This window comes from Poecilia mexicana, unplaced genomic scaffold, assembly GCF_051168715.1.
Source record: "Poecilia mexicana isolate PSO_F unplaced genomic scaffold, ASM5116871v1 scaffold_15, whole genome shotgun sequence".
Classification (NCBI taxonomy): domain Eukaryota; kingdom Metazoa; phylum Chordata; class Actinopteri; order Cyprinodontiformes; family Poeciliidae; genus Poecilia; species Poecilia mexicana.
The window spans coordinates 30256817-30282126 of record NW_028263384.1 but is presented as its reverse complement, the minus strand read 5'-3'; the positions used below and the strand labels follow the sequence as shown (position 1 = coordinate 30282126).

General features: G+C 45.6%; 1 protein-coding gene across 2 annotated transcripts; it reads left to right on the top strand.

The window, feature by feature from the left end:
* Nucleotides 1-41: 41 nt before the first annotated feature.
* On the top strand, nt 42-24143 carry LOC106916373 (LIM domain-binding protein 3-like). Of its 2 annotated transcripts, XM_088013334.1 has the most exons (13): nt 42-313; nt 6731-6882; nt 6956-7025; nt 9005-9027; nt 10897-11085; nt 14291-14448; nt 14520-14565; nt 16635-16843; nt 17637-18003; nt 18077-18257; nt 19144-19264; nt 20855-20970; nt 21037-24143. In XM_088013334.1, the coding sequence occupies exons 1-13, from the start codon at nt 218-220 to the stop codon at nt 21124-21126; spliced, it is 1818 nt and encodes a 605-aa protein (XP_087869460.1). In that variant the 5' UTR covers nt 42-217; the 3' UTR covers nt 21127-24143. The 2 variants fall into 2 exon arrangements, with proteins under 2 accessions (XP_087869460.1, XP_087869461.1); XM_088013335.1 differs by lacking the exons at nt 9005-9027; nt 10897-11085 and adding an exon at nt 8287-8455 and having other exon boundaries at nt 123-313; nt 6956-7026; nt 14255-14457.
* The last annotated feature ends 1167 nt before the right edge of the window (nt 24144-25310 follow it).

Below are 25310 nucleotides of genomic sequence, written 5' to 3'. Positions count from 1 at the left end.
GCCTGGCATTCCCCGTCTCTCCTTTCACGCCATATAAGTCCTACCCCTCCTCCCGGCCCACGCCCCCTCCCACAATGCCGCGCTGCGATCCCCGGCTATTCTTAGCGCGGCGCCGTGCCGCCTCGTCTTCCTCAGCCTTCCTCCTGCCTGTCCATTCAGACGGTTCCTCTCTTCCAGAGCGTCTCTGTGGTTCGGAGCCGAGGATCCGCCTGGAGGAATGAGCTGCTACACGGTGACCCTGGCAGGCCCCGGGCCTTGGGGCTTCAGGCTGCAGGGGGGCAAGGACTTCAACATGCCACTGACCGTCTCCAGGGTAAGCATGGGGTCCGATCCGCAGGGGTCCGATCAGGCAGAGGGGTGCCAAGACTTATGGAGGGTGTGAATACTTATGGGGAGGTTCTGGTTGGACTGAGACTCTTTGCTGAACCAATCAGCCTCCAGCTCCGGTTTCATCATCAGAGAGACGTTACAGTGAAGCTGCTTGTTGCTCCCCATCAGCCCACGACTGGCTGCTGAGTCGGGGCTGCTGCTGTGGCCCCCAATGGCCTCGACAATCCTCCATGGCCCCAGTGGCCCCCCAGTGGCCGCCCGGCTGCCCCCGCAGCCCCCTCATAGCCCTGCGGCCCCTCATGGCCCCAGTAGCCCCCCATGGCCCCAGTGGCCTCCCGGCTACTCCCCATGGCCTCAACGATCCTCCGTGGCCCCGGCGGCCCCCCATGGCCCCAGTGGCCCTCCATAGCCCCAGTGGCCTCCCGGGGGCCCCCATGGCCTCCACGGCCCCTGAAAGCAGAGCTGCAGCTTCTAAAACTGGACCGGGTTTATGTTTCCAGAGCTCAGTCTCTGAATAGCCGGTTCTGTCTTCACTGCTGCATCTGCTGAGGAGATGCTGACATGGCCGCGCTGACGTCTGCTCTGGTTCTGGTGGTTCTGGTTCTACTGGGTCCTTCTGTTGGTGACTTGGGAAGGAAACTCTAGAACATTAAACCAGAACAATAAAAACGGTTTTAATCCAGAAGTGTGGTTCTGCTGAGGTTCTGGAAGCCCATGTTGCTCCAACAGTGACCAGTGGTTGGCTTGGCTAACTGAAATTAGCTAAGCTAACCCTAAAGTGCTAATCATAAACATTAGTTCTGCTAATGCTAACTCATTCATTCATTTGTTGTGCACTTGCTATTTGTTCAGTTCAGTTCATTTATAAAATAAGCCAATGCAAGGAGAGGAAACAACAAAATTCAAAATAAGAGCATGAATATAAATGCCCAACTACATGAAGAATTATTAAGTCGATAACTAAAACTTCAAATTTGTGCATAAGTGTGTTCTCCACTGCTAGCTGCCTTCAGGTGTTCTGCATCGTTGGTTCTGCCGTCTTTCTTCCTCTTGACATCAGTCCATAGATTCTCTACAAGGCTCTGTTCAGGCCTGTTAGCTGCTGTTGCCATAGTGATTAAAGCAGAAACTGGTACCGTTTGTAATATGGGTTGGTACCAAGTCCTGCTGGAAATTGAAATCAGTTTCTCCTTAAAACTTGTCATCAGAAGAAAGCATGAAAAGCTTCAAAATGTTCTGATAGACGGCTGAGTTTACACTTTTTCCTTCCACTGAACTTTCCACCTATAGTGTCCCAGCTCTCAGTAACAGCCTGTGTCGTTAGAAATGAGTGTTTTCTGAAAGGTTCTGATCGGTCCAGTAGAACAGTTTGGTCATAAAGACATTCTTATTGGTCCAATCTGATGGTTCTGATGGTTCTGTTGTGGACTGGTGTTTTACGAAGCCTCTCATGTTCTGGTTGATTTGGACCGGATATTTTTATCCAGAGGGAAGCAGCAGCTCGGTTCTGGTTCTGGTTCTGGCTGTGAGGTCCAGTCTGTTCTGAGCTCTGATCAGTTTCCTGAGATGAGGTGTAAATAAAACCTGGACCTGGATCTGGACTGGTGATGGTTCAGTTCAGCTCAGTTTCTGCTGGCTGAAGGTCCAGATTATTCCAGATTAAACCTCCATCAGAATAAAAGCTGCTGCTGATCTTCAGGTTCTTCCTGCAGTAGAACCCGGCCAGGACCTTCATCGGACCCTCAGAGTTTAGCTTCATACTTCCTCTACTAGCAGAGCATTAGCGTTAGCACAGCTAACATTTAGCTAGCGACCACTGGAGGTTACCTGCAGGTGAAGCTGAACTCATCCCAGGAGTCCTCACCTTCCTGTTGGATCAGCAGGTCAGAGGTCACCTGGGTCACATGTCAGAACCTCATGCAGGCATCTTGAGGTTCTACTGATGTTGGACTTTAAATGTTCTGAAGGTGTCAGGAGAACCAGAACCATCAGTGGCGATGAGAGACATGAAGCGCTCCTGGAAAAGTTAATTTCTATAATTTATTTATTAATCTGGATTATTTAATGTTCTAACGGCATCGTCAGCTGTTTATGGGTCAGAACCATCACAGTTCTACCATTTACTTAAAATCAAAGTTATTCCCACCAAACCTGAGGTGGTTCTGTGGTTCTGCTCTGGTCTGCATGAGGTTCAGATAAACTAAAGGTTAATGTTGCCATGGTAACCAGCAGGCTATCTGCTGCTGTAGCTAAGCTGTAGTTGGTCAACAGGGGGCGGGGATCATTTGGTCTGTTTTATAGTAGCGTTACCATGGAAACAGCAGCAGGCGGCGCTGTCTCTGGTACCAGGACAGATTGGGTTTTTGGTACCAGTAGAACGTTTATATGGGTCCAAACTGCAGGAAGGTTCTGGTATAAGGGAATCTGTTGGGTTAAGTTCTGAATGGAAACCCGTCCAGTAAAAGGTTCTGGATGATTATGAGGCAGAAATCTGAGAGGTTCAGTTCATCAGGATGAATTAAAACTTTGAGAAAGGAAAGTTCTGGAAAGTCTGCAGAGAATCAGAACCGCCTCTGATGAAGAGCAGGTGGTACCAGCTGCTCTGACAAACCTGTTCAACAGAACCAGAACCGGCCATGTGGTCCAGTTCAGGCGCTCAGTCAGATTAGACGGATTTGGATCATTTGGCCAAACTGCTGAGGAGAACGTCAGCTGATTGTAACACATTTAGCAGCTACAATTTGGTTTATTCAGAGGAAACGATGTGCGTTCATTATTCAGTCACACGTTCACCATGTGATTCATCCATTCATAAATGTCACAGTTTAAATATTTAATTAGCGAGCTAAATATTTACATTTTACCAACTAAATGTTAATTCATCTACAGAAACTGAAGCGTTTCGGCTTCACCAGCAGGAGTTGATGTAGAAGTTAGTAGGCTTTTATTTTGACAGTCCACTTCCCCTTATCAGGAGGGATTTTCCAAGTTGGCTAACAGTTAGCTCTGAACTAGCTAAACATGGAGTTTGAAATATTTAACTTTTCAACAAAATGGTTGGCTAGGAGTTAAATATTTAGCTCCAGACTGCAGGTGTGCTACTAAATACTTCGATTCAAACTAAATGTTGAGTTTAAAGGAAACTATTTATCTGGTTAAGTTTTTAGTTCCAAGCGCAATATTTAGTTTGAAAAAAATTAATCCCATTTATTCCTCTATGGCCAAATAACCCAAATTATTGCTGTTAATTTTTGACTGTAACTTTAGTAATGACACCCCGTACATTTCTCCAAACATCTGAACTGGTTTCCCTTTAAACTGGTTGGTCCATCAGCTGAACTCGGGGAATGTTTTAGTACCTTCTCTTCTGGACAGCTCCGTTCTGTGCAGGCTGCAGATTTCCTCTGATTTCTGCTGATTTTTGCTTCGTGTTTGTGCTGCTGCTGCAGAGCGCAGCGGCTCTTTGCTCTGCAGGCGTCGGTTTTCCTGCAGCCGCGAATTTAGCTGCTCCTGTAAACTTTACAGTGAAAGGCGAGCCGGCGGTAACCGGAGCCGGCGCTGACCCGGCCAGCGGCTCCCACAGCTCCCATTACAGCAGCAGGGGCATCCCACATCCGCAGAGCCCAAATTAGACCTGCAGGGATCCAGGTGGATCCTGTAGTGAAGAGGTCAGAGGTCAGAAGGAAACCCACCAGTTTTATACCAAACAAATACAGAAACATCATAAATATTTACCTATTTTAAAGCGTTTTAGACCTGAGGGTTGAACTAAGCAGTTCAGATTTAAGGTCATAAATCAGAAATATTGGATTATTGAGAGAGAATCCATCCCAGAACCAGAGGACCAAACCAGAACCAGAACCCTTCACATCGGAGCCACAACGCCATAGGTCACAGCGTAATGGGACATCAGGGATTAAAATGTCAGAATCTAGATTAAAGGTCTGCTGCAGGACGTAAACAACAATAACGTCTTAAAGGTCAAAGCAGCAGCTGCTCTGTCCGCCATGTTTGTTAAAACATGGCCGCTCACTGAGGGCAGGAGCAGATCTGCATCAGTCAATGGCTGAAATGAGCAATTTAGCATCTTAGCATTAGCAGAACTAATGTTTATGATTAGCGCTTTAGGGTTAGCATAGCTTTTAATTAGCAGTGCGCACTGCAGTGTAATACAAACACAAAATAATTTAAAAATAACTGATTATAAATGATCCAGAAACCTAATCGCTATGGAAACGACAGACGGCGACAGGGATATTAAATATTGTAAAATTAACTTCAACAAAGAGCTTCAGGTAGTTTAACTAGATGAAATAACTGATTTAACCCTGAACTGAAACGGATAAAATATCTGGTGAAAACTTTATTAAACATGATAAATGTAATGATTTTATAAATACTTCTGGGTGTTTTTCTGCTTTTCCATATTTCAGCTCTGCTGGTTTTTTGTTTCGAGGTGAATCAGAATAAACTTTATTTATCTGAATTTATGTTTTTCTCTTGCTGCTCAGGGATTAATGGAGCCAAAATAAACGAGTTTACTCAGATTAAATTACATCACAGAAATGTTTGGGTCTGAGCCGACTCCAAATGAGCAGAACCAGACAGTAAGCTATGAGCTGAACCCTTTTGGACCAGCTGATCAGAACCAACCAGAACCAGGGATCACGGCGGCCGGTCCGGTTCGACCCGGTTCGTCTCTTGGGACAATCCCCGGCGGCCCAGAAACGTGAGCCATGCAGGCTGTGACCCGTATGTGGGTCAGAGAGGCTCCTGGGAAACCGGGCCGCAGCGCCGGCCGCACAGGCCCGGTATTGTTCAGGCTCAGTGAGCAGCTTCCTGTTAAACTCCACGATCTGGTTCTGATTAATCCGACAGCCAATCGGACCAGGAACTGAGCTGGGGTCACGAGGTTCTGAAAGGTTCTGGAGGGTCAGAAAGGTTCTGGAGGGACAGAGAGGTTCTGAAAGGTTCTGGAGGGACAGAGAGGTTCTGAAAGGTTCTGGAGGATCAGAGAGGTTCTGAAAGGTTCTGGAGGGACAGAGAGGGTCAGAAAGGTTCTGGAGGGTCAGAGAGGTTCTGGAGGGTCAGAGAGGTTCTGGAGGGTCAGAGAGGTTCTGGAGGGTCAGAGAGGTTCTGAAAGGGTCAGAGAGGTTCTGAAAGGTTCTGGAGGGTCAGAAAGGTTCTGGAGGGTCAGAAAGGTTCTGGAGGGACAGAGAGGTTCTGGAGGGACAGAGAGGTTCTGGAGGGTCAGAGAGGTTCTGGAGGGTCAGAGAGGTTCTGAAAGGTTCTGAGAGGTTCTGGAGGGTCAGAGAGGTTCTGGAGGGTCAGAGAGGTTATGGAGGGACAGAGAGGTTCTGAAAGGTTCTGGAGGGTCAGAGAGGTTCTGGAGGGTCAGAAAGGTTCTGGAGGGTCAGAAAGGTTCTGGAGGGACAGAGAGGTTCTGAAAGGTTCTGGAGGGTCAGAGAGGTTCTGGAGGGTCAGAGAGGTTCTGGAGGGTCAGAGAGGTTCTGGAGGGACAGAGAGGTTCTGAAAGGTTCTGGAGGGTCAGAAAGGTTCTGGAGGGACAGAGAGGTTCTGAAAGGTTCTGAGAGGTTCTGGAGGGTCAGAGAGGTTCTGGAGGGACAGAGAGGTTCTGAAAGGTTCTGGAGGGACTGAGAGGTTCTGGAGGGACAGAGAGGTTTTGAAAAGTTCTGGAGGGACAGAGGGGTTCTGAAAAGTTCTGGAGGGACTGAGAGGTTCTGAAAGGTTCTGGAGGGTCAGAGAGGTTCTGAAAGGTTCTGGAGGGTCAGAAAGGTTCTGGAGGGACAGAGAGGTTCTGAAAGGTTCTGGAGGGACAGAGAGGTTCTGAAAGGTTCTGAGAGGTTCTGGAGGGTCAGAGAGGTTCTGGAGGGACAGAGAGGTTCTGAAAGGTTCTGGAGGGACTGAGAGGTTCTGGAGGGACAGAGAGGTTTTGAAAAGTTCTGGAGGGACAGAGGGGTTCTGAAAAGTTCTGGAGGGACTGAGAGGTTCTGGAGGGTCAGAAAGGTTCTGGAGGGTCAGAGAGGTTCTGAAAGGTTCTGGAGGGACAGAGGGGTTCTGAAAGGTTCTGGAGGGACAGAGGGGTTCTGAAAGGTTCTGGAGGTTTCCACATGATGACCTCATGCTGGAGGTTAAAGGTGACTTCTGACAGGTCATGTTCACCTGGAAGGTTCTGGTCCGGTTCTCCCCTCTCTGCCCACTCTGACCCGGTTCTGTCTCCCAGCGAGATTATTTGTCCCCAGATTACAGTAATCTGAGTGAATGGGTGATAAATCGACCTGTTCTCATTCCACTGATTGTTTCTTGGAACGCCGGTGGTAATCCTCCGTGGCGCTGACCCGTTCTCCGTGTTCTGGCCCGGTTCTTTCTGTTGGGACAGATCTCACCGGGCACCAAGGCGGCGCAGGGGAACCTGATCCAGGGCGACGTCATCGTGGCCATCGACGGCGTCAGCACCGAGGGGATGACCCACCTGGAGGCCCAGAACAAGATCAAGATGGCGCACCACAGCCTGGCGCTCACCATGACCAAGTGAGGACCAGAGGTCACCTGAGGTCGCCTCACCTGCAGAACCAGCAGTGCTCTCATGTTTTTTCCTCTGCAGGTCGAAGCGTCCCGTTCCCATGGCGCCGCCCAGAATGGACGCCGTGATTCCCATGATCCCTCACCAGCAGGTAGCTCCGCCCCCTGACTGCAGCTTCACTGAAGCATCAGCTGCTGGTGGTTCAGAAACTCTTTGCTGCCTCCAGTGGTGACACGAGGAACTGCTGCAAATGGCTTTTAAACCACTTAGAGCAGAACATGTCAAACTCTCAGAAAGTTGCATTAAAGTGGAAACGTCTCACCAGGCATCTCAAGGTGAACCATCGCACAGAGTGATGTAATGATTATGGCTGCAGCTGACTGGTTGCCATGGAGATTAACTGAGGAGCATAGAGGTGTTCGTACTTTACAGAAACGTCACATTTGTTCTTTAAACATCCGTTTCTCATCGGTCTGATCTGATATTCTGATTTTGTGAGAAAATGAATTTTGGGTTTTCTTTACCTGAAGCCATAATCCAATAAAACTGCAAAACATATAAAGGCTTAAAATATTTCAGTCTCTGTGAGATTAATCTATTTAAAATGTTTTTCACTTCCTGAGATGACTGGTGAGAAATATTAAACTTTTTCACAATACTCTGATGTTTTGACATTTATTAAAACTGAAATGAACGGAGACAGTTGATCTATTCCTACAGCTGGATTATCAATCTGTCTGCCGCACCAATAATCAAACAATAGAAAACTGATAGATTTACATTAAAGCAACAATGTAGAGTCAGATGAATCACTCCCAGCAGTGCAGGGCATTCTGGGTAAATCCAACCAAAGCTAACGTGCTAACCGAGCGCTAGCAGCAGAAATGGTTCCTGGTCTTTAGCCTAAAGAGAAATCCTCCAACCGCTAAAATCTGACGCCTCCATCTTGTTTCCATCTGGTGAAGAAGGAAGTTGCTGTCAGTGTCTTCAGAGGTTTTGGTGTCGTTTCCTTCAGTGGTTCTTGGTGCAGCGCCCCCACAGGCCAGGAGGGGAACAGGTTGGTTTGACTCAGAGAGACAGAGAACCAGCAGCTGGAGCTGGAGCAGATGTTCTGGTTCCAGTAGAACCGGGTCCACCGGACCATCAGCAGGGAAACGGATGGATGGAAATGTTTTGGGTTAGAATAAAACCTTCACCGTTAAATCGTTGGAAATGATTTTAGTTGCAGTTTTTATTTCTTTTGTACCAAAAATCCTCAAATCTGATCGTTTGAAGATAAAATATACCAACCGAATTGTTAAATACGGTCCAGATTTATATTTTTTAACAAAGTGTGATTTTAGTTTTAAACTGGAAAAGTCCTGCTGTGAGTCTGTTCCTCAGATGACGACTCATGTCTCCCCTCCGCCCGCCGCTTCAGGTAAACGGCCACGCTCCGGCACTGCTGCCCCAGCCTGCGGCGGCCGGCTCTCCAGGAAGGAGCAGCGCGGCGCCCAGCCCCCGCCACCGGGGGCAGTATAACTCCCCCATCGGCCTGTACTCAGAGGAGACTCTGAGGGGGATGGCGGCCATGCAGGCGGGGTACGTAGAGAGAAAGCCACCAACGCTGCTGACCTTTAACCCCTGGGAGGAGGAACCAAACCTGATCAGAACATTTAGAGATGAAACGTTTAGATGAAGTGCAGAGGTCAGTTAATCCAGAGCGGCGTTCCTGCAGCGATTCTTCAGCTGGGTTTGGTTACCGTGCCAACGCAGAGGCCGGACACCTGTCGGATCGAGGGCGTCTCTAAAGGTCAGGGGTAACCTGACCCCACCCCAGCACGCACCACTAGGGTTCAGGACTGAAATTATAGACGATGGTTGACTTAGAGAGGGATTAAACCAAAACATGCTCAGCATTTAATCCAGAAGAAACCAAACCTGAAGTCAGGTTCAGCAGCAGCCAGAGTCTGAACGGGCCGGAGATCTGGAGCTGCTCCGGTTTAAACACGAGAAGCAGTTTAAACTGGTTCTGGAAGCAGTTTAATCTGGTTCCAGACAGCTGATCTTCATTTCTTCTTCATGTGAAGGCCTTTATTCAGCCTCTGATGATGTTTCTTCTTCTGTTTCTGTTGTCCGTTTGTCTCCAAGGTTTTCTGCCCCGCTCCTCCCAAGTTAGTATCTGTCTCTGCGTGTGTCTGACGGTTTGCTGTGGTTCTGCTGGACGTCTGTAGATTAGCACGAATCTTTAGCTGCTGGAACAAACCTCAGTGGGTAGTTCAGTGTTTTTAGTTGTGAAATTGTCTTGATTAGAAAATGTTTCAGAATTTAATCTCTTAATTCCTTTTATTTCTGTCTCAATGTCAGAATATCACAGTAATCAGAGTTTTACACCAAATCCAGTTCAGCAGAACTTCTTAGTTTTAGCTTTAAAACCCAAAACTTTCCTGCAGACTGCATGCTGCCCGAGTGCATGAGCTGCATTATTATTATTATGGTTATTTATTGCTATTATTAAAAGGTTTTTGTACAGTTAGAAGTAAAGATGAAAGTCACAGAATTGTTTCTGGTAAAATGGGACTTAATTTTAATTCTTTGTTTGTGACGTTTCTTCAGTTCCAGGTTTGGTTTCACAAATGGTTTTCTAGTCAATTTGAGGACATTTAGTTATGTTGATTTACAGTGGAGTCTCCAAAGCGTCCCTAATGCGTCCCCAATGTGTCCCCAGTGTGTCCCCAATGCATCTCCAATGTGTCCCCAATGCGTCCCCAATGCATCTCCAATGCGTCCCCAATGTGTCCCAAATGCATCTCCAATGTGTCCCCAACGCGTCCCCAATGCATCTCCAATGCTTTTTCAATGTGTCCCTAATGTGTCCCCAATGCGTCTCCAATGCTTTTCCAATGATGTGTCCCCAATGCGTCTCCAACGCATCTCCAATGCGTCCCTAATGTGTCCCCAACGCATCTCCAATGCGTCCCCAATGTATCTCCAACGCGTCCCAATGCATCTCCAATGTGTCCCCAACGCGCCCCCAATGCATCTCCAATATGTCCCCAACGTTTCCCCAATGCATCTCCAATGCGTCACCAATGTTTCCCCAACACGTCCCCAATGCGTCTCCAATGCTTTTCCAATGTGTCCCTAATGTGTCCCCAATGTGTCTCCAACGCGTCCCAATGCATCTCCAATGTGTCCCCAACGCGCCCCCAATGCATCTCCAATATGTCCCCAACGTTTCCCCAATGCATCTCCAATGTGTCCCCAACGTGTCCCAAATGCATCTTCAATGCATCTCAAATGCATCCCCAATGCGTCCCCAATGCGTCTCCAATGTGTCTCCAATACATCTCCATTGTGTCCCCAACGCGCCCCCAATGCATCTCCAATATGTCCCCAACGTTTCCCCAATGCATCTCCAATGTGTCCCCAACGTGTCCCAAATGCATCTTCAATGCATCTCAAATGCATCCCCAATGCGTCCCCAATACATCTCCATTGTGTCCCCAACGCGTCCCAAATGCATCTTCAATGCATCTCAAATGCATCCCCAATGCGTCCCCAATGCGTCTCCAATGCGTCCCCAACGCGTCCCCAATCCATCTCCAGTGTGTCTCCAATGAATCTCCAATGTGTCTCCAATACATCTCCATTGTGTCCCTAATGTGTCCCCAACGCGTCCCAAATGCATCTTCAATGCATCTCAAATACGTCCCCAATGCGTCTCCAATGCGTCCCCAATGTGTCCCCAACGCGTCCCCAATCCATCTCCAGTGTGTCTCCAATGAATCTCCAATGCATCCCTAATGTGTCCCCAACACGTCCCCAAAGCATCTCCAATGCGCTCCCAATGTGTCTTGATGTTCTGGTTGAGGTCAGTCCAGTCTTGCTTACCGGTTCTGAGGTGAACCGGGCCTGTGGTGTGTTTGCTGTGAGCATGCAGCTTTCTTTTTGGTGCTTCTTCTTTTTGTTTTAAACACAAACCCAGTCGTCCATCCGTCCTGTCCTCCGTGTCTTCCTGGTCGTGTCCGTCCTCCCCTCAGCGCCGGCTTCAGCCCCGGCGTGCTGAAGGACTCGGGCCTGTCGCCCCAGAAGACCATCGAGGTGACGGGTCCGGGCGGGAAGGCCACCATCATCCACGCCCAGTACAACACCCCCATCAGCCTGTACTCGCAGGACGCCATCATGGACACCATCGCCGGCCAATCACAGGCCAAGGGACACGATGCTGGGTAGGACGCCGCCTGATGTCCAACTCTTTGGACAAGTCGGTGCTTTGGGTAAAGTCTGACCTCTGGGGAGGTTCTGGTTCTGTTGGATCCAGTTCTAAGCAGCTGAACTGCCTGTGACTCAGTTGCCTCTCCGCAGTGAGATAAGGCGGCTAACTGCAGCTGAACATAGCGAACGTTCAGATTACAGATCAGTTTTTGGTGAATTAAAATGTTTCTGGTGAATAAAGTGGAGCAGACCTGCTGCTTGTCAGATGATGGAAAACGTTGAAGTCTCGTTTCTGCTTCAGCGGTTTAAGCAGAGAGGTAATGAGATACAACAGACACTGACAGGCCTCTGTCTGCCTTTCTCTGAAGAACTACTGAGGGGAGGAGACAGCCAGGTGAGGAGAAACTGTTCTTATCTATCATTCAGTGTTTTTATCATACAGACATTAGGCTGTTGTTGTTGTGCTATTAGCTAGCTGCTAGCTAACGACTTTGCTAGCAAAGCTAGATAACTGAAAGCTTCTTCCCTTTATCGTTAATGATATCAGTCATTCTTCAGTATTGATTATGCAATAGGGGAACATCGCCTGTCCCAAACCGATCATCTCCATAATGGATTTATGTCTAATTTCCTTTGCTGCATAATGTACATTTATTCTGGCGTTAGGTAAATGCATCTAGGAGAATAGCACTTAGATAAAAGTCCAACAAGGATATTCATTTAGAATTAAAAATAACTCACCCTGAATTACCATGATAGATAAAATGTATGTGATAAAAGTCATTAATGAAGGGAAAAAACTCAACCAGACTTTAAGTTTAGGGTCTGGTTCACAGAGTATGAAGTTAAATTTCCCCCCAATTATTCAATGACTATATATATATATATATATATATATATATATATATATATATGTATGTATATAATAACCTCAGTTAAGTAAAATAAAATTGTAATCAAAACTTTTGGATTTGTAATGATTCCTTTTTTTAAAAACAAAAAGTTTTGTTTAAAAACTTTTCTTAAATTAAATAACTCATTTTTGTCTTGTGAACTTAAAAAGTTATTTGCCAAACAAACTTTTATTTGCACACATCAGGAATCTTGTGTTGTGATTTTAGGCCCCGCCCACGACATCATGTGAGAATCACAGCAAAACTTTGAGTCACAAATAAAAACTTAGATTAGCAAGAAAAGATTTATGACATGAGCAAATAAGTTTGTTTGGCAAATAATTTTTCACTTCATGAGACAAAAATGTGTGATTTTAATTTTAAGAAAAGTTTTTAAAGCTAAACTCAGTGGGTTTTCTCATGGTGACATGCATTAACAATTTAATATTTGCTTTTGTTCTTTTTTCTGCAGTTCCAGTTAAAGTTTGATGCAGCTCTGCTTTCCTGAATGAACCATCTTCATCTCCACTGCAGCAAACAGGCAGCTCTGTTTTATAGATTAGTCACTAAAAGGCTGCATTGGGCCTTGTTTATATTTGTAATAGTGTAATTCTGTAAAGACTAAATATGTCTGGTGGTCCAGCTCTGATTTACATTTCTTGCTAAATTGCGGGTTTGAATATTGCAAAACTTTCTTATAACAAAATAGACCTGCAGAAAGAAATGACTAATAAAATATCTTACATATACATAGTTGTATGATCTATATAGGGATTTTCCTTAGCTTTGATTGTACATGTCACAATTTTGTTATTTATTATTGTTTATTAAACTCTGAAAGCTGAGTGGTTTGTTCATATTCTGTCCTAGAAGGCGGTTAGATGGGCCCTTTTTTTTGAGCACCTGCCCCTTAGTGGTCTCTACACGGCCCTGCTGATCAGCTTCGGTCAGCCTGTAGGTTCTGCTGTCGTCCATCAAGCTGCTGATGTGAATCGTGGTGCCCTTCATTTCTTATTTCACTCTGATAACAGAAAATACAAAATCTGATTTTAATTACTATCATTGAAACTCATATTAAAATAAAAAGTACTTCCGACGTGTAAAAAGACAAAAACTTTCAGAAAATAAACCAGAAAATCTTAAAAATATTATTAGGGCCAGTCTGAATAAACTGAACATCAGCAAAATAAAAAAATGTGATATTAATAAAATTACAGGAAAAAAGTTGTTTTACTGAGTAAAAGTTTGAATAATTGTCAGAATTTGATGATCAGTTCAGACTTTGTTGTTTCAAACTTTTACTGCTAATAATAATAATTTGATGCTGAATTGTTAAAAGATTAAGAGTTTCCTTATTTATTAAATTGATACCAAATATAATTTCACAAGATGCTAAAATTTTTTGTTTTATTTTTAGGAGTCGTCATAAAATTATAACTTTATTCTGGTGATTTAAAAAATATTTCTCAGCCTGATAATACTGAGATAAATACCCTGTCTTTAAATAGAAACACGTGAGATCCTGTACAAGCTGAGATTGACCCTGATTGACCCCTGAATGACCCTGATTGACCCCTGATTGACCCCTGATTGACCCCAGATTGACCCTGATTGACCCCAGATTGACCTTGATTGACACCAGATTGACCCTCATTGGCCCTGATTGACCCCGGATTGACCCTGATTGACCCTAGATTGACCCTGATTGATCTCAGATTGACCCCAGATTGACCCTGATTGACCCCTGAATGACCCTGATTGACCCCAGATTGACCTTGATTGACACCAGATTGACCCTCATTGGCCCTGATTGACCCCAGATTGACCCTGATTGACCCCAGATTGACCCTGATTGACCCCTGAATGACCCTGATTGACCCCAGATTGACCTTGATTGACACCAGATTGACCCTCATTGGCCCTGATTGACCCCAGACTGACCCTGATTGACCCCAGATTGATCTTGATTGACACCAGATTGACCCTGATTGACCCCTGATTGACCCCAGATTGACCTCAGATTGACCCCAGATTGACCCTGAGGTCTGCGCGTCTCTGGAGGTGAAAATGTTGCCCTAAGAGAAAAACTCTGAATGTTCTGATCCGGTTCCTCCTCTGATCATTTCCTGATTTATCTTCCTCTTCCCGTCACTAAGCAACAAGTTGAGTCAGTGTGTCTTTAACCAGTTAACCCAGTTGCTGGGTTCCCAGTAACTGGTTAACTGGTTTAACAGTTAACCCACTCAGATTGAGGCTCTTCCAGCTCTGCGACTGATCACTCCTCCTGAAGCGGTTCTGTTCTGACCCGGTCCGGTTCTGGTTGCAGTCGTGCCTCCGTTAGCGACCGGCTGGTGGACAGCGCCTCTCCGGTCTACCAGGCGGTCCGGACCACAGACCAGAACCAGAACCAGAGCGACTGGAGCCGCCGCAGCGCCCAGTCCAAGACCTTCCAGCTGCTGGCCCACCTGACCCACACTGAGCCCAGTAGGTCTGGTTCTGCTGGTTCTGGAGGAGAAACGCGGAGCGATCAATAGGTTCTTTATTTCTGCTTCCAGTTCAGCAGCAGGATGAGGAGGAGGAGGAGGTGATGAAGAGGAGCAGGTAGACTCCGCCTCCTCACCTGGGCACAGCCCCTCCCCCCACTGTTTACTGACCCAAACCACACCTGGAGCCGACCCTCTGCTCCACCTGCATGTAGTGAGTGTGTGTGGCCAGCAGGGGGAGCTGCAGCTCTGCAGGCTGATTTGGATCCTGGATCTCTGGAACCGAGACAAAAACAGATCCACAATAGATCCAGAACCTCCTGATGGGAGCTTAGAGCTGCAGATCCAGATTTGATCAGAAACTTTTCTGTCTGAACCATGAAGAGGTTCTGATCCAGAGACAACATCAGGGGTTTCAGTCGCCTCACTACAGGAAAACTCAAACACATAGAAGACAAACATTACTAAAACTTAATATTTCATAATAAGCCGCTGGGTTTCTAGCATCAGTTACCATGGCAACAGGCACAGGAAGTTAGAAACCTGAGCAGAAGGTAAAGTTTCTCTGTCATCAGGCTTCCTGTTGCTTCAGAGATGTTTCCGTTTGGTTTTGATGGATTTCTGAACCTAAAATCTCATCGGCTTCCTGAGATGATCCTCATGTTGACCCGAAACCTGAGGATGAAAACTGATTGTCCCGTGAAATCCTTCAGCCCGAGTTTCTCTGGAGGCAGAAACAGCAGAGAAGCATCATATGACGTGTAACAGGCTCCGCCCACCGGCTCTTATCTCATCATCCTCCATTAATCCCATCGATCCTCCAGGCTCCACTCGTCCTGGATCGATGGCAGCAGAGGTCGGCTGTTTCCCCCAGAGTTTATTTTGTCTCTGGGAGGAAGAGGAAGCAGATTAGATCCACATGAAGGTCGACTTCCTGCTGGAAACAGTTTAATAAACCCTCAGTTCATTTAACTCCTTATAAAACATCAGATATGTTAACAACTTACTGGTTAAATATTTCTGATGCTTCCTGTGGTTTTATGTGAAATTCTGCAAGAAATAGTAAAACCTGTTACAGACGCACAAAAAATAACAAACATTCTTTATTCAATATTGTTTGGTAATTTATTTCTAAATTACCAAATATTATTAATATTAATTCAGAAGCTTTAACCCTTGAAGAAAAATTAACTTCACAGTTTCCACCTTAATGTCCTGAAATAATACCTTTTAATAAACTGTACTAAGAAATAATATTTAACTTTCACTGCATTAAATCTTTTCAACAGCTTCAATTGTTATAATTTTGGTGTTTCAGCCATGATTAAACATTAATAACATTGATTATGATGCAAAAAGTATTCATAATTAACATGAAAACATGTGAGCAGGAGTCAAACATGGAGGTGATGTCATGGAGGAACGTCTGACCTCTTCCTCCTCCTCTTCCTCACCGCTCCAGATCTAATAAAGCTCTAATCACATTGATCCAACATCCAGCTGCTGCTCCCAGTCTGGATTCATCCTGGAACATTCCTGACTCCCAGCAGATCCGTCCTCTGATTGGCTGAAACTCCAGCAGATCCGTCCTCTGATTGGCTGAAACTCCAGCAGATCCGTCCTCTGATTGGCTGAAACTCCAGCAGATCCGTCCTCTGATTGGCTGAAACTCCAGCAGATCCGTCCTCTGATTGGCTGAAACTCCAGCAGATCCGTCCTCTGATTGGCTGAAACTCCAGCAGATCCGTCCTCTGATTGGCTGAAACTCCAGCAGATCTGTCCTCTGATTGGCTGAAACTCCAGCAGATCATCAGCAGCTTGTTATTGTGAATGTAGAAGGTTGACAGGAAGCAGCAGAGGTCAGAGGGTGAGGAAGTGTTGGGAGTTTTCCTGTGGATTTCAGTCTGCAGAGAGAGAGGCGGTGCGTTTAAGTGTCTCACAGAGAGTGGGACATCAGGTCGCCTGCTGAGCTGATTGGTCGATTAAAGAGGCAGAAATATTCCTGAAGAAACTTCTGGATGGTTGGTTGGATGGAGAGAGCACTACCTGGTCACTCCAAGCAGCCAATCAGAGGCTCTGTAGCCTGACCAATCAGAGAACAGTCTGTGATGAAGACTCGTCCTTCAGATGAAGGCTCTGCTGTGGGAGTTGAACCTTCGACCTCAACGTGTCTCTGTGCTTTTCCAGCCAGTACGGGATGGCCCCGCCCACGCACCAGGCCCCGCCCCCTCAGCAGTACCAGCCAATGCCGCAGCAGTTCCAGCCGATGCCCCCGCTCTACCAGCAGCCCCCCCCACTTCAAGTCCCGCCCACCCAGCAGAGCTCCATCCAGATCCCCGTTGGCTCCGCCCCCCCGAAGGTGGTCAGCACGGCCTGCATCTACCCCTCCCAGCCAGGTGAGGGAGCATGAATATGGCGGCCACCAGAGGGCGCACATCAGCAGATATCAGGCCGTAACCAGAACACCTGGCAGTCAGCAGGAAGGTCAGAGGTCACATCCCTGATTCTCAGAGTCTCAAAAGGCTTCAGCAGAAGTTAAGGTCATGTTGAGTTCAGTACACTACTAGGTATAGCTAGCTGCAAAGCTAACCATGCTAGTTGCTAAAGCACTTATAGACATTAGTTGTGCTAAAGTGCTTCACTGTATGCAGCAGAAGCTTATTTAAAAGCGTTATAGTAACGCTGTATTTAAGAGAAGCTAATGCTAAAACCAGAGTTATTTCACTCCTGGCTTCAGTTTTATAGCTGTTGAGTTTTTCTATCTCCGATGCTGATTTAGGTAATCAACCACAGTACAGGACGAAGGACAGGAGACGCTAGACTGTTTACTATTCTGCAGTGATGCATTCTGGGTAGCAAATCATTTCTCTACCTGATGTTCTCCACCATTATGAGGGCAGGAAATGGAACTGCTGCGTAAACAGACTTCAAAATAAGAGCATGATTATAAACAAACTGGCAGAATTCTTAACAGTCGATAACCAAAACTTCAGCGCAAATGTCAAACTTCATTCAACTGAAAGTAAAAAAGAATACTCAGGTAAATTAGTGTTTTAGAATTTAGTTTAGAGGAAGCTAAGTGCGCTAAGCGCTTTCAGAGTTAGGCGGTCTGTGCTGGGTAAAAGGTCTCTGTTCAGCTTGTGATGCTATCAGACGTTATGCTAACGCCCATGTTGCCTGTGGCTGCAGCTCCAGTCCCGCCCCAGCCCCGCCCTGCAGCAGCCGCCCCGGCCCCACCCCCTGCCGCCCCTCCTCCGGGTTCCTCCACCGCCAACCGACCGCCCTGGGTGACCGACACCAACTTCGCTGATAAGTTCGACCCGGGTAAGACCACCAGCTCCTCCGTGAAGGTCCAGCCGCTTCCTCAGGCGGCCCCGCCCCCGCCGGCGTACATCCCCAACCCGTCCCCCGCCAGGCCGCCCGCTCCCAGCCCCGCCCCTGTCACACCGAGCCCCGCCCCCTTCCTTCCTGTGGCGAGGGGCGTGGCCCAGAGAGCAGAGAGGTTCGCCGCCAGCAGCCGCACGCCTCTGTGTTCAGCGTGCAACAGCGTCATTAGGTAGGGGCCTCGGCGTTCATCACAGCGGCTCGTTCCGGTCCGTAGTGTGTGACGGTGTTGCTGTGGTCCCCAGGGGCCCCTTCCTGGTGGCCCTGGGCCGGTCCTGGCACCCCGAGGAGTTCAACTGCCACTACTGCCATGTCTCCCTGGCCGACGTCAGCTTCGTGGAGGAGCAGAACAACGTCTACTGTGAGAACTGCTACGAGGAGTTCTTCGCTCCGACCTGCGCCCGCTGCAACACCAAGATCATGGGGGTGAGGCAGACCTGGGGGTCATAGGTCATCCTGACTTTCTAATGTACTGGTTAGAAAGTCACATTGTTTGTGTTTTGACTTTAAAGTTCTGAGCTGATTGGAACGGGAACACTGCTAACATGAATGAACACGTTTGTAAACAAAGTCTCGACATAGTTAGCAAGCCAGCTATTGCTAATGCTAGCACCAAGAATGTCACTGAATGCAAAACAAAAATGGCAAAAACAAGAAACATGCAGGATGGCTCCGTCCTCAGGGAGCTAACCGCTAGCATACAGCGCTAACATTAGCAATAGCAGAAGACATGATGCTACTGCTAGCAACGCAATGACCAGGATGTCATAGCAACACAATAATTCATGTCTGAATTAAAGTTTCATTTGTGGCTTTGCTGCGTCGCCGTTTCCACAGAAGGAAGGAACTGACCGCCAGTCTTTTGCTGAATCCTTCTTCGTGCTGCTGAAGGTCATTGAAGCGTTTGTCTTTGGCACAAACAAATAGAAAGTCCTCCTCTGATGTGGGAACATTTCCAAGAGAAAAAACACGTGACCTGGTGCTGAGAAGCGGTTCTGATGCTGGAGGATGATTCTAATGAGTTATATGGGTTGACCAAACATTTTGACCTCCATTTGTAGTTTCAACATCCTTGAACTTGGACTACGAAATTACTGCAAGAAATAAAAATGGCAGCTTTGTGAAATTGGTTGGTGAGAAATCCAAACAGAAAACAGAGAAATCAAAATATATGCGAAATAGATTTAAGGGCTAAAAAAGTTAATTTTGCATGATACGTCTCTGAGTTTCTGAGGCCTTGGTTAGTATTTCCTCTGCTGTTTGTTGCCTCTGGTGTTTTTCTCAGTGAAAAAACGACGACATGCTGTTGCAGGAAGTGATGCACGCCCTGCGGCAGACGTGGCACACCACCTGCTTCGTGTGCGCCGCCTGCGGGAAACCGTTTGGAAACAGCCTGTTCCACATGGAGGACGGGGAGCCGTACTGCGAGAAAGGTAGTGGGGACGGAGCCGGGTCTGGACTGGAGGCCTAATGTCCACAGACGGGGGACATGGTCCTGACGGACAATCAGAGGACAGACGGGGACATGGTCCTGACGGACAATCAGAGGACAGACGGGGGACATGGTCCTGACGGACGAACTGAGGACAGACGGGGGACATGGTCCTGACGGACGAACTGAGGACAGACGGGGACATGGTCCTGACGGACAATCAGAGGACAGACGGGGGACATGGTCCTGACGGACAATCAGAGGACAGACGGGGACATGGTCCTGACGGACAATCAGAGGACAGACGGGGGACATGGTCCTGACGGACAATCAGAGGACAGACGGGGACATGGTCCTGACGGACGAACTGAGGACAGACGGGGACATGGTCCTGACGGACAATCAGAGGACAGACGGGGACATGGTCCTGATGGACGAACTGAGGACAGACGGGGACATGGTCCTGACGGACAATCAGAGGACAGACGGGGACATGGTCCTGACGGACAATCAGAGGACAGACGGGGACATGGTCCTGACGGACAATCAGAGGACAGACGGGGACATGGTCCTGATGGACGAACTGAGGACAGACGGGGACATGGTCCTGACGGACGAACTGAGGACAGACGGGGACATGGTCCTGACGGACGAACTGAGGACAGACGGGGACATGGTCCTGACGGACGAACTGAGGACAGACGGGGACATGGTCCTGACGGACAATCAGAGGACAGACGGGGACATGGTCCTGACGGACAATCAGAGGACAGACGGGGACATGGTCCTGACGGACGAACTGAGGACAGACGGGGACATGGTCCTGACGGACGAACTGAGGACAGACGGGGACATGGTCCTGACGGACGAACTGAGGACAGACGGGGGACATGGTCCTGACGGACAATCAGAGGACAGACGGGGACATGGTCCTGACGGACAATCAGAGGACAGACGGGGACATGGTCCTGACGGACGAACTGAGGACAGACGGGGACATGGTCCTGATGGACAATCAGAGGACAGACGGGGACATGGTGACGGTCTCTCCTGGTCCTGCTGGTTAAAGTGGAGGAGAAACTATACGTTGGTCGAGAGGAGCTGTTTTCGTTGTCATGGAGATGAAGATTTGTTTCATAAATGGATCTTTGATCATTTTAATGCTTTCAGTGGTGGTGCTGCTAACTGAAAAGTTAGCTAACTCCAAAGCGCTAATCATAAAATTTATGTAGATTCGCTAATTTTTAGGTGAAAGCTAATGCTAAAGCCAATGATAAATTTGAATTTATCTGCTGTTTGAATTTTAATTGCATCCATAATAATAAATTTAGGAGAAGCTAAGTGTGTGATTTCAAAGTTAGCAAAAACGCTAAAGCGCTGAGCTACAACCTTTGCTATTAGCAGGTTAGCAGAAGTGTTCCCACCACTGGTTCTGACTGATCCACTTGTAGCTTCAGCATCCTTGATCCTTGGAATAAAAATGGTAAATTTGCTGGAATCCATGACCTTGTTTAGCAGTTCTGCAGCAAATACTAGCATGTTAGCCTGTTAGCACGTTAGCAGCTTAGCATTGTTCCTTCTGCTCTGTCAGATTACGTCGCCCTGTTCAGCACCAAGTGTCATGGCTGCGACTTCCCGGTGGAGGCTGGAGATAAGTTCATCGAGGCTCTGGGCCACACCTGGCACGACACCTGCTTCGTGTGCGCGGTAAGAGTCGGCTCAGAGGCAGAGGTCAGAGGTCAGGCCGTCCTCTAAGTGCTGCTGTCTCTGCAGGTGTGCCACATGAACCTGGAGGGTCAGCCCTTCTACTCCAAGAAGGACAAGCCTCTGTGCAAGAAGCACGCCCACGCCATCAACGTGTAGAGCTGAGCTGACCGAGCAGCCTGCTAATGCTAACCACCTGCTGCTGCTGCTGATGATTCTGCTTCCAGACAGGAAGTCCTGCTGCTGCATGCGACCGGGGCTCAGGTCAGAGACAGCCGGCTCCAAGCTGCGGCTGCAGGGCAGAATAATCCCTCAAGTTACAGACGATGGGTTGATGCTGGAAAACAAATAATTTTTAACGTCACTTTTAGTCGTTTAATAAAGTTTGATGTTTTAACACAAAGTTTTAGATTTTAAATCTGTGCCATTTTATTTATTCTAGACAGAAATCATAGTTTCATGTTTTTATTTTTTAATGAACCTGCAGATGTGCCTGTCTGACTTTATGACTTTTATTATGTATAAAGACGCTTTGAGCTCAACAGGAGGAGTTCGGTTCTGGGTTCGGTTCTGGGTTCGGTTCTGGTTCTGGTGCTGATCACTGAACTCAACAGCATCAGATCCAGAAACTCTCTGCTGGTGAAGCTTTTCTGTCTGCAGCAGCTTCATCTCAGACCCAACAGGACAAACACCCAGGAAATGATAATGAGCCGTTTCCTGTGAAGACCTGCAGGGGGCGCTGCTGCAGGCTGAGCTGATGGAGCCGATCCTCCTCCGTCTTCAGCTGAAACCTTTTCTATTTATGATCGCTGAGTGTATTTTGAAGTGTTTATTTTAGATTTTTTTCTATCTGAACTGTAAACGTGTCTGAGCTGCTGCAGATCAGACGCTCAGGTGTAACGGGTCTGTTCACACTGCAGAACTTCAGAACCACTTCCTCTGGATTACAAGAGGCTGCTGCAGCTTCAGGTAAATTACACACAAACACAGAAATAATCCAGACAGGAATGAGAGTAGAGACAGACAATCAGCTCTCCATTGTCTGCTTTTTTAACCTGATTAACATTTAATAAAAGTAAAAAATATAAAAATGTAGTTGGAGGAGCGGTAAATCTGAAAGTTTGATCAGAATCTGGATCAGAAACCAGATTCTGATCCAGAAGAATCTGGGTTGGAACTGAGATTATTTTGGACCAGAGAAACAAAGCTGCTAACTATAAATACTGTTTTAGCGTCTCCTTGTGGCCAGTAGAAGAACTGCAGTTAGATCTATCTTTAACCTCCATCTCTGCTGTTTCCTTTAGTCAGTCAGCACCAGTCTCAGCAGGTTTCTGTTAATATCCAGACCTCTGCTGTCAACCAGAAAGAACATCGGCCAACAGGACAGAATCATCTGCATAGAGGCGAATATTAAATATTAAATGCTACGTTTGCTAAACTGCCGCTGCGTTGGCTGAGTAGCCTGGGATGTAATTCAGCATCACAACAGTTTTAAACAATGTTTGAAAGTTATTTTGACTTTAATCCTTGTATGTTTGTAACAACTGGTTTGTGTTTTCTGATCTGACTCTGTAATTTGGTTTAACGTTCTCACAGAAATCATGAAAGCTGTTACAATTAACAAAGTTTTTGCTAATTATTGGGGTAAAATGCTTTTTATTTATGGATTTATACTCATGAACCTGTTTGTAGCAGCCTCTACTGGCCGCTGAAGAAACTGCAGCCGTACCAAACCAAAAAAAAAAAAGTAACTAAAGTCAGATCTATAATTTAAATTTGTATTATTTATGGAGCAAAACAAAGGCAGTATGATTTCTGATCCGTGTTTTTTTAGGCTGTGTGAACAGATTATTCTAAAACCCAGTAGCAGTACCTTCAGTGGCCACAGGTGTCACCAAAATCCACCTGACAAAATGTGAGACAAGTCAGCTCAGTCCGCTGGAGTGTTAGAAATTTTTTTTAACTTACAAAGATGACTCATAATATTACCAGAAGAAAGTCGTAAGATTATGAGAAAATGTTTAAATTGGAGCAAAGTCTGACCAGAGTAGTGAAGATTTGATGTGGCCCTCTCAGCCAGTCTGTGGTTCTTCTTCCTAAATAGATTCAGTCGTTTCAAAGTCCTGATAATAAATGTTAAAATATTATTTCCTTATTTGTCAAATGGATACCAAAGCATAACTTCACAACATGCTGAACATTCCTCATGTTAACGCAGCGCCAAGACTGATTTTACATGTCAGTTCTCATAAAATTATTACTTTATTCTGATAATATTCTGACTTCATTCTGGTGTTATTACAACTTTACGGTTGTTCGACCTTTTTCTTGTAATATGACTATTTTCATATTATTACAATTTTTTCTGGTATTAGTCGTTTATACAACTTTTTTCTGCTAAAATGAGTTTATTCTTATATTATTAAGAATTTATTTTTGCGATATTGCGAAATTTTTCTTGTAGTATTATGATTCTATTCTGGTGTTTTTGGACTATTCTTGTATTATTACAACTTTATTGTGAAAATATTATGACATTATTCTCATACTGTTTAAATTTTATTGTTGTAGGATTTTTTTGTTGTGATATTCTGACTTTATTTACCTTCTTTCTCATACTATTACGACTTTATTTTGATAATATTTTGACTTAATTCTTGTATTATTACAACCTTTTTGCTTGTAAAATTATGTCTTTTTCTCATAACATTCTCCCATTTTAGGCTCTTTTATCTTTTGTCTCGTTTTAGCGCCATCTAGTGGTGGTTTAAGGATCTGAACTAAAACAGTCTGAAGTTCTGCAGAGTGAACTCTGTTTCACTGACTGTTTGATTCTGTTTTAAAGATTATTTTAGTGTTTCTGTGCGTAGATCCGAGTCGTTCAGAGTGAGTCTTTGTGCCTTTTCTCAGCAGCTCCGTTCGTGTCGGACTCGGTTTTTTCTCCGCCTCGTTCGGCCCGACTGGTACATGATCTGTGTTGAGTTTTTACTCCGTCTCGTCCTTTTATACGGTTTATTTTCAGGGTGAATGCAGTGTGCATGCAGAGCAGCGTGTGGCAGCATGTCGGTGTTAGTTTAGACAGAAAGAGAAGTGCTAACCTCACCGTTTGAATTCAAGCTGCCTGGTCTCATGTTAACAGGTGGATAGAACGAATAAAGAGAGCACCTCAAGCACAATTACCTGGTCGTTTCATTCTTTGAAATCTAATCATTCGTTGGTCAAACCAGATTCCTTAAACCATGGAAAACATTTAAATAATTGAAAATAAGGAGAATTATCTCTGTTCTGTCTTTTTGACCTCTATTCAGTTCCTGTTTCAGGTTTCTGAAACTCTGACTAATCTGAGCTGCAGATGTCAAAATCACAATTACTCACTTTTAACGGACAATTATTGCAACAGTCCGCAGTCTATATTTATATTTATTGGCACTAGAGGGAGGCAGAGTCACCTTTGGTGTTGATTTCAAAATAAAAGCCCGTCCAAAACAACTGGGCGGCAATTTACACAGAGGAGGAAATATGCAAAGATGTTTCACTCTGCTTGTTTTATAACATACCAAAGAATTGCAGTTTTATTTTTCTTAAAGATTTTTTTAAAATATAATTATTACTTTATTTGTAAAGATGACAAAGCTAAACTTTGTGAAACTGACTAAACTTTACTGTCACTCACTGTTTTTCCACCCAGTTCTAATTCAATAATAATTTTAGATTAAGTTGTTAAATTGTGAAATTGATGTAGCTATAAGCTAGTTATTTAAAGTAAACTTGTATTACTGTGTGCTTTCTTGTCTATATTAAACTCAATTTAATTAAATTGTAAATATGTACCTTTTTAATGTTAAGTTGGACTCAATATTTATGTAATATTTAATTTCTTGTTTTTACTTTTAATAAACTCAAGGTATTTCTGTGTAAAATATTGATGAAACAGATTAATTTAATACAGTTTTAAATAAGGTAGCTTAACAAAGTGTAGGTAAAGTAAATTGAGTTAGATACTTTCCAGATGTACAGTGATACGTGTGGCCTTGTTTATCAAAACAATTTATGAAAATTAACTGAATGTAAATTTTAGTTTCTTTTACTTTGAAAATCCAGCTTTCTTTCACTCTGGTTTTCACTGTTTTCATTCTCTGAAAATTGAAATAAAACAGCAACTGTAGCTGAAATCAGGAATCTGACTGGGATATTGAGCTCACTGAACAACCAGGAGTTTAATATCCAACATGGCGGCAAGTGACCAAAAAGCCAAAAAGAAGTACAATGCTAAGAATCTATTAGCATAGTAGGGGTTTATGTGGGAACAGCTTCCAGATTTGTGCGACAATAAATCGAAAGCA